The sequence below is a fragment of the Hemiscyllium ocellatum genome, chromosome 48 (assembly GCF_020745735.1).
Source record: "Hemiscyllium ocellatum isolate sHemOce1 chromosome 48, sHemOce1.pat.X.cur, whole genome shotgun sequence".
In the NCBI taxonomy this organism is placed as follows: domain Eukaryota; kingdom Metazoa; phylum Chordata; class Chondrichthyes; order Orectolobiformes; family Hemiscylliidae; genus Hemiscyllium; species Hemiscyllium ocellatum.
In genome coordinates this window covers 5924278-5943119 of record NC_083448.1, presented here as the reverse complement: position 1 = coordinate 5943119, position 18842 = coordinate 5924278, and the positions used below count along the sequence as shown (strand labels likewise).

Below are 18842 nucleotides of genomic sequence, written 5' to 3'. Positions count from 1 at the left end.
ACGATAACACAAGGCATTTATATCAAACATGCTTTTTTGATACGTGTTTATGCTCTCTGCCTGCACTCAGAGAAATGGAAGCTCTAACTTGCAAATTGCTTCAACTCAGTATCCCAATGAACCAACCACAGTGATCAGTGGTGGTAAGTGCCCAAGTGTTGGTTATGGAGAAAATCTGTAGCAATGAGTAAAATAAGGAGAGCTAGTGGAATGAATTTACATTTGCTGGTGGGAAATGGAAGGAATCTGAACAAGTTCAAATGAGTGGGCAAGATTGCAGATAGTGAAAAATAATGTGGAGAAATGTGGAGTTATATATTTTTTAATACAGTCGTGGAATGTGGTTTCACTGCAGTTATTCCTGTCCCTAATTGCCCCCTTGAAAAGATGGGGGTGAGCTGCCTTCTTGAAACACTGCAGTCCATGTGATATAGGGACCCCCACACAGTGTGGGTAGGGAAGAAGTTCAAGGATTTTGACCCAGTGACACTGAAAGAATGGTGATATATTTCCAAGTCAGGATGATGTGTGACTTGGGGATGAACTTGCAAGTAGGGATGGTGTTCCCATGTATCTAATGTCCTTACCCTTCTATATGGGAGTTTTTGTGAATTTGGAAGGTTGTGAATTTGGAAGGTTGTGGATTTCAAGAGAACCTGGGTGAGTTGCTGCAGTGCACCTTGCAGATGGTACACACTGCTGCCACTCGGTGTTGGTACGGAGGGAGTGAATGTTTGTCAATGTTGTGCCAAGCAAGATGGCTGCTTTGTCCTGGATGGTGCCCAGTCTCTTGAGTGTTGTTGGAGCTGCACCCATCAGGCAAGTGGGGACTTGACCTTGTGGGGACTTGTTACTTGTGGATGGTAAGCAGACTTTGAAGAGTAAGAAGGTGAGTTACCTGCAGCCGCTGACCTGCTTTTATAGCTACAATGTGTATACAACTGGTTCAGTTCAGCCTCTGGTCAATGATAATCCCCAGGATTTCTGGAATCACATGTGTTAAAAGGTCTTACTGCATTTGTATGAGTGGAAAGGGTTTGAATCATTGGGATTCCACACAATGAAGTGAATTAGGAGGGGGATGGATCCATTATTTCCTTCTAATTGTACACAATGAGAGTGGAAGATTTGATCCATAAGGGATGGTATACAAGAGTGGGGATTCATTCACGAGATTTGTATCCAATGGGAATAAAGAATGGGGTTTGATACATTGGGATTGAATACAATGGGAGTAAAGAGATAAGATTTGATACATTGGGATTATGTACAATAGGAGTGAATGAGAAAAGACATATTTCCTTTTGATTGTACACAATGAGCTTCGAAGGGATGTCAGGTATACAGCTACATGAGCCCTCCATTGCTGGAATAAATCATTCCCACCTTTCACTCTAACTCAGCTCCTCACCTTCTTATTGATGACCAGGACTCGCTCCACTGTTAAATATTCAAACTGGAAAATAAACCTCCAGTTGAAGTTGCCCTCTCCATCGAGTGACCTGTAGTGCACGTCAGTATTCTGTTTCTGCTCCTCCAACCCAACCATCCAGCTGGTGAAGGAACAAGAGGTTTCATTAATAGCCAAAAGATCTGAGGAAAAAAAAAATTCCCAAAGTCTTTCATTCTTCTGGGTCTTGGGTTGTTATTTTGCTTAACTGTGTTGGGGTGGTGGTTGCAGAGGGTGGAAGCCTCTAGTCGCGATGGTACGTCAGCTTTTATTGCCAGAGGGTACAAGAGCAAAGACTTCTTACATGGGCTATAATTACATTATAGGGAACAGTATTGATCTACCTTAGGGGAAGCACAATCATCATGGGATTGATGCCAGGCACAAGAAAGGTGTCCTATGATAAAGGATCCGTTGGGCTCGGCCTACACTCGCTGGAGTGTGGACAAATGAGACAAATCAGTTGAAATATATCAAATTCTGAGAGGACTTGATAGCAAAGAGCTGACAGACTGAGGAGTCAGTCTGTGGGTTTGGGGGGGGGGGGTGGTCAGACACTTACTCTGACGAGGAGAAATGTCTCCCTTCAGAAACTCAGAGATGTTTGAATCCCCTACTCCAGAGACTTGAACGAGATCAACAGATTTTCGGGAAGGGAATCAAGGGATCGGGCTGGAAGGAAACTTGGTGGCAGAAGATGAACAAAGGTCTGACTGAATGGCAGGACGTGTTCAAGGGTTTACTTTTGAGGACCGTGGCAATACATCGCTCGATGTCTATATTCCAAAATAACTCGGGGGAGGTGGGAGAACTGAAGTGCAAAATTAGTGTTGGGGGAAAAAAAAACAAAAGTGCTGGGAGGATCGCCAGCAGGTTGGAGTGCAGCTGAACTGAGTGAAGCAGAGTTGTTCGTGTGTGTGTGTGTGTGTGTGTGTGTGTGTGTGTGTGTGTGTGTGTGTGTGTCAGTATGTGTCTCAGTGTTTGTGTGTGTGTGTGTGTGTGTGTCAGTGTGAGTGTGAGAGTGTGTCAGTGTGAATGTGAGTGTGTGTGTGTGTGTGTCTCAGTATGTGTGTCTGTGTGTGTCAGTGAGAGTGTGTGAGTGTGAGAGAGTGTGTGTGTCTGTGTGTGTGTGTCAGTGTGAGTGTGAGTGTGTGTGTCAGTGTGAGTGTGAGAGTGTGTGTGTGTGTGTGTGTGTGTGTGTGTGTGTGTGTGTCTCTCAGTGTGTGTGTCAATGTGTGTGTCTGTGTGTGTATATGTGTGTCAGTCTGTCTGATCCATTGCCAAGTCCATCAGCATCAGGCTCACTGGCCATTCTGCACCAGAGCACACGAAAAGCATTGAGGTAAATGGTCAATGAGCCTGTTCCTTGCAGTGCTGTAAGGAGAAACAGCAGCCAGGAGAGCTCTCTGCTCAGCAGTTTAATCTCTGATTCAATGAGTACTCACAGTGTTATGCCTTCTCAATATTGTGCAGAACTGTCAAATCCAGCTGATATAATTGCCGATAAAAAGAGATGTGCTGCCAAGGCTTCACCATTTTGCATTCATCAGGACACCACTGCAAGAATAGCAAATCTCAAAGAGAACCACAATTTCCTGAATGAGAAAAGGAATGTTGATTGGTGGGAAAACACCCTTCCTCATGTTCCTTTGGAAATTTGGCATTCTTGCATTCGTCCTGAAAAGTGCAGGATGAAAAGCTTTGATAACACGCCTCTTTCGCTTCAGGAATACTCAAGTTCTGTACGACTGGCGAGGGAATTACACAAGGATCTATGATTTACTTACCCTTTAATATATATATCACTCATCCTTTCGCCCATTATATTGGTTTCCTGCAGAACTACGTCGCTCGTGTTCCAGATAATACAGCGCAGAACATACCTGAAGAATCCAGAAGAAAATTCAGAAATAAAGGTAGAACTGTGAACAGTCCCTGATCCAAGCCTTGCCCCTTTACCATGCAGGTTAAGCGAAAGTTGCCATAGGGCCCACCCTCATTACAGAAAGGGTAAGGGTCACCACACCTTGGGTGAGGGTGAAATTTGAGAAGGCAGGAACGTTCATGGTGCGGGAGTTGAACCAGAGCTCTGCATTCCAAACCAGCTGTCCAGACAATGAAGCTAGCCAATGGCCACCAGATTGGGTCAGTCAAGTACAGGATTTTCAGTGATCAAGTCTCCCATTGGCCTCATTGCGGCAACTCTGCTCTCCAGGAGCTGTACATTGGTGCTATCTCGTGTTTAACTCGTTTGTAGAATGGGGAGACCACTGGCTGGGCCAGCACTTATTGTCCTTCCCTCATTACACTGGGGACTGTGATGGTATGCTGCCATTTTGAACCGCTGGAGTCAGGGGGTATAATTATGAGCCTCATCAGGGGAAGCAGAAAGAGAATTCCTACACTGTGTCTCATTGACCCATGACTTGGGCAATGGTTGGGATGAACCATGTCCCAAGATGTGTGCCTTTATGGGTGAAAGGGCGAAAATTGATGAAAAAATTAAAAGCCTTGCCTTTCATGGTGCAGATGTTGGACAACCAATGAATCATTATGACACTGCAGCCAATTCAATGAGGAAGACTGGGTGATCTGGTTTGGTTGTGATTATCGAGAAGGGATGTGCACTGGGGATAGCTCTCCAGTTCCTACAAATAGTGAGATTTGTTTTACAGCCACTTGGGTGGGCATGGGGGCCTCAGTTAATATCTCGTCCTAAAGGATGGCACCGTTGACCAAGTGGCATTCTGCACCAGGATGTTCGTCCAATTGTGATGCTCACATTCTTGAACCTTAAACCTGTAACCTCCTGACCCTGAGCAGAGTGCTGATCCAAGAGGTGATAAGAAAGCATCAGAAATTTAAAGTCGTGGATGTACAGGTGAGGATGACCAGCATTGGCAGTCACGTGCAAACCCTCTCAGTCGTTATTCCCAGCAATTAAGTTCACTCACCGGACAGGACCCCGAGGGGTGATGTTAAAGGGTGGACCAGGGAGACCCAACTTCTTCGGAAAGATGTCGATCCACATTTGCAGTTTCCCCTGTGCACAGAACAAACGTTAGGATAAACAATGTTTTAAAAGAAAGAGAGACGTGGAGCAACCGTCTTTTCGTCTCGCAATCATTCGGCAAGATGCAAGAACGCTCCATTTTAAAAGGGAGCAACAAGGTACACTGAACAAAAAAACAGTCAATGACTGCTTCACAAGTTGACTCCAATAGCTCAAGACTTTGGCACAGAGAATGCACCAAGGCCCTACTATCCCCCAGTCTTTTGTTTAATTCCAATTCCTGGACTTGTTCCTTTTCCTCTATTTAAATAATATTATGTTCTTTCCTTCCCCTTTCCAAAGTGACAGTGAATATACATAGCTTCTAATGAGTGTAAATACTTGCAAGCTGAACTGATAATCTTCAATTGACAGTGTAATTCTTGGCGTTCCCACGATTGTTCAACAAACTGATGTCAATTTACAGAATCACTCTAAAGTTACACATTGCACATTGTGGTTTAAAAGCACATGCCAGTTGGGTCTGGACGGTACTCTGCTCATAGTCAAAGGGACATGCCAACTTCATAAGATTCCCTCAGTGCTAGAATGTACCTCTTCAGGATCTGACGTCACAACGACACTGAAATTTGTACTTTCCTCATTTACATGATATGCCATAAATCAAAGGGAACTGTGGGGTGGGGGGGATCAGCCATTCCATTCAGCCCCTTGAGCCTGTCCCACCATTCAACAGGATCACAACTGATCCGATATTCCCCATCACCGTTGATTCCCAGCCCGATCAAAATTCTATCAATCTTAGCCTTATATATAAACAAGGGCTCTGTCTTCACAGCTCTCTGTGGGAAGGAGTTCCAAAGTCTCCCAACCCTCTGAGAGAAGACATTTCTCCTCATCACAGTCTTCAGTTAGCGCCCCTTTATTCGGAGAGTGTGCCCTCCGGTCCGAGACTCTCCTGTGAGGGGAAACATCCTCTCAGCATTTGTCCCTGAACACTGCTTTGAATTTAAATCAGCCGAGTCCCAACCTGTTTAGCCTTGGCTCATGAGAACAATCCCTCATATCAGGGACCATCTCAGTGAACCTTCTCTGAACTGCCTCCAATGAAATAATATCCTCCTTTAAACGAGAGAACCAAACCTGCTCATAGTGCTTCGGATGTGGTCTCACCAGCACCTTGCCCGGTTGCAATAAGACTTCCCTATTCTCAAACTCCAACCTCCTTCAAATAAAGACCAACATTCCAACAGCCCTTCCTGATTACCTGCTGTACCTGTGTGCCAGCTTTCTGTGTTTAGTGCACAAGTCCTGCCAAATCCCTTTGCCTAACAGCTTTCTGCAGTCTTTGTCCATTTAAATAATACCTTGTTCTTTTGTTCTCCCTTCTGAAATGATCAACTTCACATTTTCCCACACTGTACTCCATCTGCTAACTTTTGGCCCACTCATGTAACCTATCAACATCTCTCTGTCAACTGTTGGTTAACCTCTTGCAACCAACATATATTAAGACAATGGCGTGTCTCGGCGAACAACTGAGCGGAGCTGCAGAGAGCCGCGTTGCACAGTCAACACACACGTGCACAGATAAAGAGTCTGGGATCTCACATGGAGAACTGCCACACTCAGGCTGTGAAGGTAATACGAGATCAGGGTGACCACCTAATTCATCTGGTACCCCCAAGGCCCACTCCCGAGCATGAGCTAATGAGGAAAGGTCGAGTGGTTTCAGCGGATGTTCACTGGAGCTTTGAAGAACGGGTGGTGATCTTATTGAAAGACAAGATTCTGAGGGGGACCTAACAGGGTGTTTGCTTTAAGGAGGTTTCTGTCTGTGGGAGAGTCTGGAGTGAAGGGACACAGTTTATAAATGAGAGGCTATGAAGATCAGGAGGATTTCTTTCTCTCAGAGGGTCATCAGTCTGTGGAATTCTCTTCCCTAGAGAGCAGTGGAGGCTGGGTCATTGAATATATTCAAGATGTGGAGGTATTGGTGTTGGACTGGAGTGGACCAAGTTAAAAATCACACACAACACCATGTTATGGTCCTACAGGTTTATTTGGAAGTACAAGCTTTCGGAGTGCTTGCTACCTAACACAGGAGCAGCGCTCCGAAAGCTTCTGTTGCCAAATAAACCTGCTGGGCCTATAACCCGGTGTCGAATATATTCAAGGCTAACTTGGACAGATTTTTGACTGACAGGAGTCCAGGGTTCTGAGGCACAGTCGGGAAACTGCCTCATACCAGAAACACCATGTCTGTCCTGAACGCTGTAACAAAACCATTGGGCCGAATGGTCTGTTGCTCCCCATACTTCTGCGCTTCTTGCGTTGTGTGCTGCAGTGCTTGACAAACCGGGCAGGCACATCCAGGAAGGGTCAACATCTTCAGCAGAGGTGGTGCTGGTCTGGGGGAAACTACGGTGGCTGACTTGAACACCAGCTTCAGCCATGTGGAGGGTAAGGAATGGTGACAAGCTCGGGAGTTGTCAATCTGAGGAACCGGTGGGCAGCCCTGACTGCTGGGGGATTTCACACCACAGGTCAAGATCCAAGGGAGTGAGCAACGGTGAAAGATTGTTTTTTGGGGACACAATTCATGGTGGACATTGAATTCAGCTCAGCACTCGACCGGATGATAAGCACAAACATAGACCGATTCAACCCAAGAAACCAGTTTTGACTTTACTTACAATTTCTAACAGTCGACAGGACACGTAACCAAACTAACCCTTGCTGGCATTTCTACTCCACATTGATCTTCTCTAAGTTTTCTGTTTCTTTCGCTAACATGTAATTATCCAACTCCCCCTGCAATGCATCTCTGCTATTTACCTTAGCTACACTGTATGAGAGAGAGTTCCACATTGTCACTAACCTCTTGGAGTTCATGTTCACAGTTCTTTGAAAGTGGAGTCAGAGTTAGACAGGGCTGTGAAGGAGACTTTTGGCACACTGGCCTTCGTCAGTATACAAGTTGGGAAGTTACGTTGCAGTTATACAGGATGTTGCTGAGGCTGCACTTGGAGGATTGTGTGCAGTGTTGGTCACGTTGCTACAGGAAGGATGCTATTAAACTGTTAAGAGTGCAGATGAAATTTACAAGCATGTTGCCTGGACTCAAGGGTCTGAGTTATCGGGAGAGGTTGGAGCAGCTAGGACTCTTTTGTATAGAGCATAGGAGACTGAGGCGGGGGGTGGATCTTAAAAAGGTGTCTCAGAGCATGAGAGGCATGGATAGGGTGAGTGCACTCAGTCTTTTTCCCAGTGTTGGAGAATCAAGGACGAAAGGGCATCAGTTTAAGGTTAGAGGGGAAAGAATATAAGTGAAACACAGGGGCAACTTTTTTACACAGAGGGCGGTACACATATGGAACGAGCTGCCAGTGGAAGTGGTTTAAGCGGGTCCATTAACATTTAAAAGGCATTTGGACAAATACACGGATAGGAAAGGTTAAGAAGGATATGGGCCAAGTGCAGGGAAATGGGGTTAGCGTGGACGGGTGCTTTGGTCAGCATGGACCAGATCGGGCTGAAGGACCTATCTCCGTGCTGTAGGACTCCATGATTCTCAATCAGGTTCTGCTGAATCCTCGAGTAGATTTGGAATTGGAATTCAGAATTGGAAGCACAATCTCCACGCTCGCCCTGCATAATTTTAAAGACCGTGACAGTTCAGCCTTCTCTCTTCTCCAACAAAGGAGTCCAGCCTATGCAGATCTGACAGTCTCTCAGCTCTGCTATAATCTGGATGTTGGCTTGCTCGCTGAGCTGGAAGGTTCATTTCCAGATGTTTCATCACCCGACAACTCTTTGGGTTGGTGATGTCATTGCCTAAAATGATGTCATTTCCCATGGTGACGTCATTTCCTGTTCTTTTTCTCAGGGGGTTTGTAGATGGAGTCTAACTCGATGTGTTTGTTGATAGAGTTCCGATTGGAACCAAAGAAACCCAAACATATGAACAGAAAGCAGGAATCATCAGCAGTGCTTTGCCCAGAGGCCCACTGAAGATGTTACCTCGTAGGGTGATGCAACATCTTGAAAATGAACCTTCCAGCACAGTGAGCAAACCTACATCCACTACCTCAACATGAGCTACAAATCTTCTTAAAACTCACTCTGCTATCATTGTTATGATTTTTCCCTCGTATCTCTGTGTCCTGTTTTTGTGTAATATGGAGACCAGGACAGTGCATGGTACTCAAGAGTTCCCGAATCGAGAGTGTGTACAAGTTTAACGTTACCTGGGCTTGGAATTGTGGCTGGCCAAGGCTGTGCCACCTGGGGCTTCCGAGGGAGGATAAGAGACAGAAGGGGCAACTCAGAACCAAAGGCCGGCTGCTGCGTACCCAGTGGCTGGCTCCTACCTGCTCAATCCCTGGTTGAGTGCTGTTGAACAAAGTCCGGGTTTCCACGTGTTCGGGCACCAGATTTTGCAGCCGCAGAATGTGGAGAGCGAGTCGTTCTTCCGGGGGACCAGGGAAGCTGTAAGGAAGTTTCCTCGGCTCTGCAAGGTGAGAGACAAAAGGAAGAGTGGGGGGGTGCATTTAGGAAGGAGAGACACAGGGGAAAAGTACTGTCTGAAACAGTTTGTGTGTATGCAGTGTACCCACTCTCATGAAACATCCCAATCTGCTGCACGGTACTTGACAGCCAGCCAGACTGAGGAGGTACAGGGGCAGGCAGGCTGGAGTTTCGAGTCGCAGGCAAAGAGACGGTGAGCTTTAGGAAGGCAGCCTCAAGCCTAGGAGGGTGAATTTCCAAGTGGTTCTAGATGTCCTACCACCCCCCACCACCAAAACCAGCAAGCAAGGAAAATCTTGCCACCTGGATCTGTTGAGGTAGACCACTGCCTGGAAGCAGAGGCGGTCTCGTGGCACAGTGGGTAGCGTCCCTTGCTCTGAGCCAGACGCTCCCAGGTTTCTGTCCTGCCCCAGGTTGAGGTTGAATCGCAATCTGTGGGCCCTTCCAATGCACACCAACCGTCGCTGGACATGGCTTTCCGCTACAACGTGGAGGCTGCTACAGCAACCCTGAGTGAAATGGAAGACACATACCATCGCTGTTTGAAACACACTCCCAGGGAAAATGATCCCGTCCCCCGAACAATTTTCCCCTCTGTCCAAGGAGAAATCTGTCACTCAGCGAGACTTTTTCGGAAAAAAGTAAGTCAAACAAAAACTCAAAGAACTGTCGATGTTGTAAATCAGAGACAAGAGATAGACACGTCTAGAAATGCTCAGCAGGTCTGGCAGCATCTGTGGAGAGAGAAGTTAACTGAGTTCTGAGGAAGGATCACTTGACCTGAAACGTCACGTCGAATAAGAATCTGACCCATCACTTTGGCACCGATCAACAAAGACCTGAGTACACTTCTCAACTCTTCCTTCTTAGCCCTGAAGGCTATGGCAATGTAGGTGGATATTTAAACACCGGTTAAATATTCCAAGAGTTTCTGACTTCACCACCTTATCCTGAAGTGTGTTCCAGACATCTTCTACACTCTGGGTGAAAATTCCTCTTCAACTCTCCTCTTAAGCCTACCATCTCCTACCTTAAATCTATGTCCCTCCTCATTGCTCCCTCTACTTTTGGAAGAAATGTCATCTATGTCTCTCATAACCTTATACACCTCCATCAGGTCCCATCGCAGATCAATGGAAAAATACCCCAGTCTATCCAAAACTTCCCTCATGGCCAGAGCCACCATCCCAGTCAGCATCCAGGTAAATCTCCTTTGCACCCTCTCTGCTGCAATTACTCCGATAATGTGGTGACCAGAGCTGCGTGCACTACTCCAACTGTGGCTGAACCAACATTCTTCAATTTCATTTATTATTGTCCCACAGAGTCACACAATATGCAAACAGACCCTTTAATCCAACCCGTCCATGCCGACCAGATATCCTAATGTAGTCCCACCTGCCAGCACCCGGCCCATATCCCTCCAAACCCTTCCTATTCATATCTCCATCCAAATGCCTCTTAAATGTTGCAGTTGTACCAGCCTCCACCACTTCCTCTGGCAGCTCATTCCATACATGACCACCCTCTGTGTGAAAATGTTGCCCCTAAGATCTCTTTTATATCTTTCCCCTCTCACCCTAAACCTATGCCCCTCTAGTTCTGGACTCTCCCACTGCAGGGAAAATTCCTTGTCTATTCATTCTGTCCTCATGATTTTATAAACCTCTATAAGGTCACCCCTCAGCCTCTGATGCTCCAGGGAAAACAGCTCCAGCCTATTCAGCCTCTCCCTGTAGCTCAAACACTCCAACTCTGGCAACATCCTTGCAAATCTTTTCTGAACCCTCTCAAGTTTCACAACATCCTTCCGATAGGAAGGAGACCAGAACTGAACACGGTATTCTAAACCTGGCCTAACCAATGTCCTGTACAGCTGCAACATGACCTCCCAACTCCTAGACTCAATGCACTGACTAATAAAGGCAAGTATATCAAATGCCTTCTTCACCACCTTGTCTACCTGTGACCCTACTTTCAAGGAACTATGAACTTGCACTCCTTTTGTTCAGTAACACTCCCTAAGGCCCTACCATGATAACCTGATTTATATCTTGGTACAGTGAAAAACTCTGTGTTGCGTGCAGTACAGACAGATCATACATTGAATGGAGCGGGGAAAACAAAGTTATGACTACGAATTAGATGCACGAAAAGCAAGAACAACATTACATTTGAAATTTGAGAACTCTATGGTACATGTGTTTACGCGTTTGTATCTTCTGTTTGACAGATGAGGGTGGAAGAGAGTATAACGGGTGGGAGGGGTCTTTGATCATGTTGGCTGCCTTTCTGAAGCAGCGAGAAGGGTAGATGGAGTCCGTGGATGGAAAGTGATGGACTGGGTTATGTTCACAACTCTCTGTCGTTTCTTACAGTCCTGGGCAGAGCTGTTGCACGACCAAGCTGGGATTGCATCTGGTTAGGAAGCTTTCTACGGTACAATTCATGTCCAACTTGTCGGATGCCACTTGGAGCAGGATCTTCAGTTGTCGGCACTTCACTTGCAGAGGCTTGTGAAGACTGGCGAGTGAGCAGTGTCTCACTTTAACAGTCCCTGGGACTTATGGCTTTCTGTAATGCAGGGAGATAAGAGAGAAATTGGGATTGTTCGCCTGAGAGAAATTAAGGGCAGGAGGGATTTAATAATCAGAACCACGAAGGAGAGAATAAGCAAGGAGAAACGGTTTCTCATGACAGGAGAGGAAGTAACGAGAGAACTCAGGCTGGAGTTAACTGAAGGGAATCACAGAAGATAGGAGGAGAATTTCTTTGGAAAATGCATCGGGAATGTGCTGCTTGGAAGGGCGGTGGAAGCAGATTCTTTCAGACTGGAACAGGGCAAAGAGGGAAGAGTGAGATTCTCAGGCAGAACAAACGACTCAAGCATGAGCACAATGGGCTGAATGAGCTCCCTCGGTGAGGTCACATCCTGTCGGTCGAGATCAACCAGGAAGCCAGGAATCCGCTCAACTCTGGGGTGACATGGTGTCCAAAGCCTTCAGCTGACAACAATGCCCTGCTGTTTCCCCGTCCAGCCCCCACTCCTTACCAAAGTCATCCAGAGAGAATTCCTTCTCGCCAATGGTTATCTTTTGCCCGTTGTTTCGAATGACCGGCAGGGCATAGTTCTTCATGGTGCTCAGGTTTTTCAGCAGCTCTATCGGGGTCAGCTGATCACGCCATTGTGTCGAGCCTGATCTGGGGTGGGCAAGAAGACAGCACTGTCAAGTACAACCCCTTTCCTTCTCCTGATCCCTTTTCGTGGACTTTACATTCCTTCCCTCTCCCCCAGGCTGCAGACAGTGACGTCAGACATCTCGTAATGTCTCGCAAGGGACTGAGATGAAACCACCTCCAGGGGACTGCTTACCTTCCTTCCCCCCTCTGCCTCAGCCGTCGCCCTGTCGGAATGACAGTGCTGCCCTCCCTCAGGACTAGCCCTCCAATAGTACAACGCTCCCTCAATCCCACTCCTCCAACATGATTTGGAGGTGCCGGTGTTGGACTGGGGTGTACAAAGTGAAAAATCACACAACACCAGGTTGGAGTCCAACTACCTGATGACGTTCCTTCATCAGGTAGTTGTCACAACCGCCTGATGAAGGAGCAGCGCTCCGAAAACTCGTGCTTCCAATTAAACCTGTTGGACTCGAACCGGCTAGTGTGTGATTTTTCACTTTGTACTCCTCCAACGGTGCAGCACTCCCTCTCGATGTCCCTTTCTGAGTGGAGCAGACAGTTGTCCACAAATGCTTCCACAGCGCCTTTCTTAAGAGCTGGGAGCTGTTCCCAGGATCCTGGGACAGCTTTTATTCCTCAGTCAACACCACAGGAAGAAACTATCCGGTCAGTGTCACACTGCTGTCTGTCAGAGCTCACTGTGAGCAAACTGGGTGCCACACTTCCGACACAGCTTGTGATGAACGTTGCCAGTGGTTCATTGGTTGGGAAGAGAGTTTTCAGACATTTACTGGGCCCTGGAAAGTGCCGAGTAAATATAGGCCTTTCTCTTTTATACAAAGTACCGGCTTACATGCAGTAGGTCCTGGGCAGGCCACAACGCGCTCCAAACCGTGACAGGTACCGGTTTTCCAAGTCAATCACCGTATCTCCAATTTTGTCATCCTGGGTGACTAGATCGTAGTCGTACACAGACACCTTGAGGTCTTTGTTCAGCGGGACGGTGGCGTAGAGCTGAAACATTCTGCAGAAAGAGCCCACGACATCAGAAGGGGGTTCGCTTTCTCAAGCGGTGTCCTCCCTGTCTCGCTCCCGACACTCGCTGGAGCCCAACACCAAACAGCCTCTCTCCTGGTATCCCCCCCCCACACAACCAGCTGGTGGCTCGTGGTTATTCCACAACGCAAGGCATCACCCTCGAGGATGACTCTCATGGTGACACTCAAATGGATGCACAGATTCACAAATGCAGCCAAGCCCACACAATCTCGCAGACATGCGTGTACACTGTTAAAAGGAGAGTAGCCCATGTTTGATTTTGTACAGGGTTGAGGTGCTATTCCCCGGAGTTTGCACCACTACCTTTGCACGAGATCCGTTCATTCTAACCAAGCTCCCACCCAGGGAAAAGACGCTCCGGCTTTAGGGAGAATATAGCAAAGGGCAGGTCATGGAGTTTTCACATCAGGGGAAGAGGCCCTTTGGGCCATCAGCTCCTGCTGGATGAACTAGATTAGCCTCATTTGTGTTAGCGAGTTCACACCCGCTCTCTGTGGAACAATCTAACTCTGTCCCACTCCCCCCCGGTCTCTGCCCACAGCCCTGCTTGAGACTGGGGAGCTCAGCACTCGGATCTTTCTTAAAAGAGGAACAAGTTGCCAAAGCTTTTCATCCTGCACTGCCCAGGGCAAAACACAGGAGCAGCCAATTTCAATTACAACTGTTTGTATGACGGCAGAAAAGAGTGCTGATTACTTGGATAGTCAATGGCGAGTTGGCTGGTGGGGTTGCCATGGCTTCAGTTAGAATTCTTTGTGGAGGTCATGAGCAAGTTAGACAAAGCAGAGTTGGTGGATGTGATCGCGTGGATTTCCCAGAATGCCTCTGACAAGGTGCTGCACAGGAAGCTGCTCAAGAGGATAAGAATCCAAGGTGTTAAGACATGGATACAGGACTGGCTGACTGGCAGAGGGGAGGTTGAAAAGGGTCTTTTTCAGGATGGCAGCTGCTGACTCGTACAGTTCTACAGGGGTCCATGTTAGGACGCAAGCTGGATGAGGGAACTAAGGGCTCAGTTTGCAGATGACACAAAAGTCGGTGGAGGGACAGGTAGTGCTGAGGAAGTGGGAGGCTGCAGAAGCACCTAGACAGGCTAGAAGTGTGCGTGAAGAAGTGACAGATGAAATACAATGTGGGAAAGTGTGAGATAACGGACTTTGGTCGGAAGAACAGAGGCAAAGATGATTTTCTATATGGGAAAGGCTTGGGAAATCTGAAACTCAAATGGACTGAACAGTCCTAGTTCAGGATTCTCTGAAGGTTAACATCCACTTAGTGGTTCAGAAAACAAATGCAGCATTAGCATTCATTGTGAGAGGGACAGAATACAAGAGCAGGGATGTACTGCTGAGACAATATCAGGCTTGGGACAGACCGCATTTGGAATAAAGTGAGCAGCTTTGGGTCTGTATCAAAGGAAGGATGTACTGGCCATAGACGGGGTTCAGGCAAGGGTTACATCCAAGGGATGGCAGAGGAGAAGCGGGTGAGGACTCTGGGTTTATAGCTTAGAAGGATGAGGGCGGGAGGGGATCACATTGAAACCTAGAGAGTACTGACAGGCTTGGATAGTGCGGACGTGGGAGATGTTTCCAGTCGTTCAGCACAGCCTCAAAGTGACCCTTTAGAACGAGGATAAGATGATATTTCTTCAGCCAGTGGTGAAACTGGGGAACTCATTGCTGCAAAGGGCTGTGCAGGCCAAGTCATTCTGTCTATTTAAGACAGAGACAGATTGGTGAGGGGATCCAGGGTTACAGGCCTCAATGGACCTCAATGGGTTACTCAATGGACCGAATGGCCTAATTCTGCTTCTCCATCTTACCATTTTATGGAGCTTAGTGGTTCCCCAAGTATCTGACTAATTGAGAAACATTTTCCTTTGGTTTACAGGGAAGGGGCATGAACATGTGTCAATTCGAGCCAGTGGAAATGAGCCACGTTAGGAGCTCAACTGGGTTTCCTACATTGGTTGCTCAGGGCAACTGTTCATGCATTCAGAATTGCTCAGCAAGTGCTGTCCAAACACATCATCACTTCTCAAAGGAGACGTTTTACAAATATAGACAAGTGTAGAATCCCTATAGCGTGGAAGCAGGCCATCCGGCCCATCGAGTCCACACCGACCCTCTGAAGAGCATCTCACCCAAACCTGTTCCTCTACCCTATGCCTGTCACCCCACATTTCCCATTGGCTAATCCACATCCCTGGGCACTATGGGACAATTTAGCAAGGTCAATCCACCCTAACCTGTACATCTTTGGACTGGGGGAGCAAATCCGCAGCATCTGGAGGAAACCCATGGGGAGAACGTGCAAACTCCACACAGAGAGTTGGCCAAGGTGAGAATCGAAACTGGGTCCTGTGAGGCAGCAGTTCTAACCACTGAGCCACCGTGCCACCCGTATGGTCTGTACTCGAGCTTAAACAACTGAAGAAACGTGTTGTATGATTCAAACAGCCAGTTGTGGGAACGTACTGCAGACCTATGAAATGGGGCATTTTTTGCATTTGACCGAATGAGTGCAAGAGGAAACACTTCAGCAACGCGACCTCTTAGCTATTATGAGGACAGGAGGGCAGGGTGAGCGAGAGTCTTCAAATGTGGCACATCAGCAAGGCAAATCAGCCTTGGATGGTTGTAAAACCAGCCGTTTGCCCGACTGATAACTTGGTTTTCACTTGTCGCTCCAACGGTCGCACTCTGTCACACGGTAATGCAAAGCCATGACAGACCCCATGACAGAGCGAACAATCATTGTACTCAAATAGTATTGTTAGGCTATAGGAGAAGACTGCTAAGAGTGCACCTGTTACAAGATTGGGAAAGGAACTGGCCAATAAGAGAAAGAATCTTGTATAGCTTTAAATGCAAAGTAAAATAGAACTTACTTGCCAAAGACAGGGTTGAGATTATTCGCAATGTAATGCTCACGATCGTCGATGGTCTCCTTGCCCAGTGAGATTTTAATGTAAGGATCACACTAGCAAAGGAAGAACAAGAGGTCAGTGAGCGTGCAAACACGTTTGATGAGCTACTCTTTGCTGAGAGTCCTCTCCCTCTTTGGAGCTCCCTCAGTCTGCAAATACGAAACAATTATTCCATTCGATTCAACGCTTGTGGCCTTGTGCCCTGAGGGGTGCTTGATGGAAAAACAAAATTTGACGCTGAACTCAAACAAGCTGAGTCAAATGCTTTAACAAGTGTCTTCAAGGAAGAGGAAGTGGGGAAGAGGTTTACAGAGGAAAAGCAAGAGTTTGGCGCGCCTTGGCAACTCAAGGTGCAGTCCCCAGCTGGTGATATGATACAAGAACAGGATCGGGGTCAAGAAACTATCTTAGGGTTACCCAACATGGAGTAGGTAAAATGGGCCACTCTTTTACTCAACGTCCAATGAGTCGATCAGAGGAGGAGACAAGTTCTGAGACATGACTGAATGCAAAATTGCAACCGCTCCCCCTCTGAAACACTCTTTGTCCTAATGAGAACAAAGTTCACCCAGCCAAGGTTGTGCCAAGATCCAGGGGCTAACTGTAACCTGACCCATCCTTGGAAAACTGAGAGGGATTAGAGGAAATCCTGGACTTGATATTGGACTCCATGGATCACATTGAATGGGAATCCAGGTAAACATGAAGGAGAAAGGAATGGAAACAGAAATTGCTGGAGAGGTTCAGCAAGTGCGGCAGCATCTGTCGAGAGAAAGCAGAGTTTACATTTCGAGTCCTTTCTCTGGAACTGATGGTAGCTCAGAAAATGCTGCAGATAGGGGATAGGGGGCTTCCCTGTATGGATAGCATTGTCAGGACAGATGTGAAGGGTCGAAGAAATTGGGAAAAAGGCATGGAGTCCTCAAAGGATGCAGGGTGTGGAGTTGTACAGTCCGGGTAACTGTGGGAGATGGAGGGTTTGTGACGGTTATCAATGAACAGCCCATCGCCAGAAACGGAAACAGAGATGTCAAGGAATGAGGAGTCAGAGATGGATCAGGTGAAGGTGACAGGAGGGTGCAGTTTGGAAGTGAAAGTGATAGATTATCCCAGTTGTGAACAAGAGAGGGATACTGTTGATGTACTGCAGAGAGAGTTGTGGGATTGGGACAAGGAATGTTTCACATACCCCACAAAGAGATAGACATAACAGGGTTCCACGCTGGTACCCAGGGCCACACTTTTGGACTGAAGTAAATGAGAGGAGTTACAGGAGAAGCTGTGAATGGGGACAGTTCAGGCCTTCTTTCCAGTAAGAAGCAGAGAGCCCTGAGACCACCCTGATGGGGTTGGACATGGAGCCGTAGAGCTGCACAGCAGGGAAACAGACCCTTTGGTCCAACTCGTCCATGCCGACCAGACATCCTAAACTAATCTAGTCCCATTTGCCAGCACTTGGCCCATCTCCCTCTAAACTCTTCCTATTCATATACCCATTCATATGTATGTCATTGTACCAGCCTCCACCACTTCCTCTGGCACCTCATTCCATACACGCACCACCCTCTGTGTGAAAAAGTTGCCCCTTGGCTCTCTTTTATATCTTTCACCTCTCACCTTAAATCTTTGCTCTCTCGTTTCCATCACCCCAAAGAAAATACCTCATCTATTTACCCTATCCGTGCCCCTCAAGATTTTATAAACCTCTATAAGGTCACCCCTCAGCCTCCGACACTCCAGGGAAAACAGCCCCTGCATTTTCAGCCTCTCCCTGTAGCTCAAACCCTCCAACCCTTGTAAATCTTTCCTGAACCCTTTCAAGTTTCACAACATCCTTCCTATAGCAGGGAGGCCAGAGTCGCACGCAGTACTCCATATTGAGGAAGAAAGGAATATTGGGTAAGATGAGAAAGAGCAGAGGAGGCTTGATTGGAGCAAGGTTGGTTTCTGATCATCTGTCATTTCATCTCTCATCTCGCTTCCCCACTGTCTTTGAGCTCCTGCAACGTTCCAAAGCAGCTCAACTCAAGTTTAAAAAAAAAAGCACTTTATTTTTCGATTCAGCCCTGAGTTTATTAATTTCACATCACAGCATGGGGCCAATTGTCTTTCCTTTCCTTTACGTTTTTGGGTTTCATTCTCGTCTTTGCATTTGGGGTTTTGTCATTCCCACACCTCCTCAAGACACATCTTTTGTCTCATAGACTGTCCCATTCCCACTCCTTTTCCCCTTCCATGGGGCATCCTTCTGCCAATTACTATCTCCTGAATTCCACACGATCATAAACCTCCCTCCTGTCCCCAGGTATTACTATTTGCTCAAAATATTTCTCAGTTCCAAGGAAAAGCCATCGAGCTGAACTATTAACCGGGCACCTCTCTTCCCCACGAATGCTGCCAGATCCATTGAGCATTGCCAGCATTTTATATGTCTGGTATCGGTGGGATGAATGGTTTAGCTCTGGGCTGCAAATTCAGCAAAGGAGGTCACTCAGCCCGATGAAAGTGCTGGTCAGTCAGTTCCCACTGTCCAGTGTTTTCAACAGAACCCTTCAAATAGCTGTTCAATTCCCCGCTGGAAAGTTGCAATCGAACCTGTTTCCAGCACCCTTTAAAGGCAGTGGATTCCAGATCACAGCAACTCAGTGTGGACAAGGTAACTCGCACAAAAAAGC

At 47.1% G+C, this 18842-nt stretch overlaps 1 protein-coding gene across 1 annotated transcript in view; it reads right to left on the bottom strand.

The window, feature by feature from the left end:
- Positions 1-18842, bottom strand: part of LOC132836899 (myoferlin-like) — a 141436-nt gene that overhangs the window by 15559 nt on the left and 107035 nt on the right. The window contains exons 42-48 of the mRNA XM_060856466.1: positions 16129-16220; positions 13030-13200; positions 12046-12194; positions 8837-8976; positions 4405-4493; positions 3238-3333; positions 1412-1553 (exon numbers count right to left, since the gene is read on the bottom strand). Coding sequence (XP_060712449.1) covers positions 1412-1553; positions 3238-3333; positions 4405-4493; positions 8837-8976; positions 12046-12194; positions 13030-13200; positions 16129-16220 — 879 coding nt within the window. The remainder of the gene's footprint in view (positions 1-1411; positions 1554-3237; positions 3334-4404; positions 4494-8836; positions 8977-12045; positions 12195-13029; positions 13201-16128; positions 16221-18842) is intronic.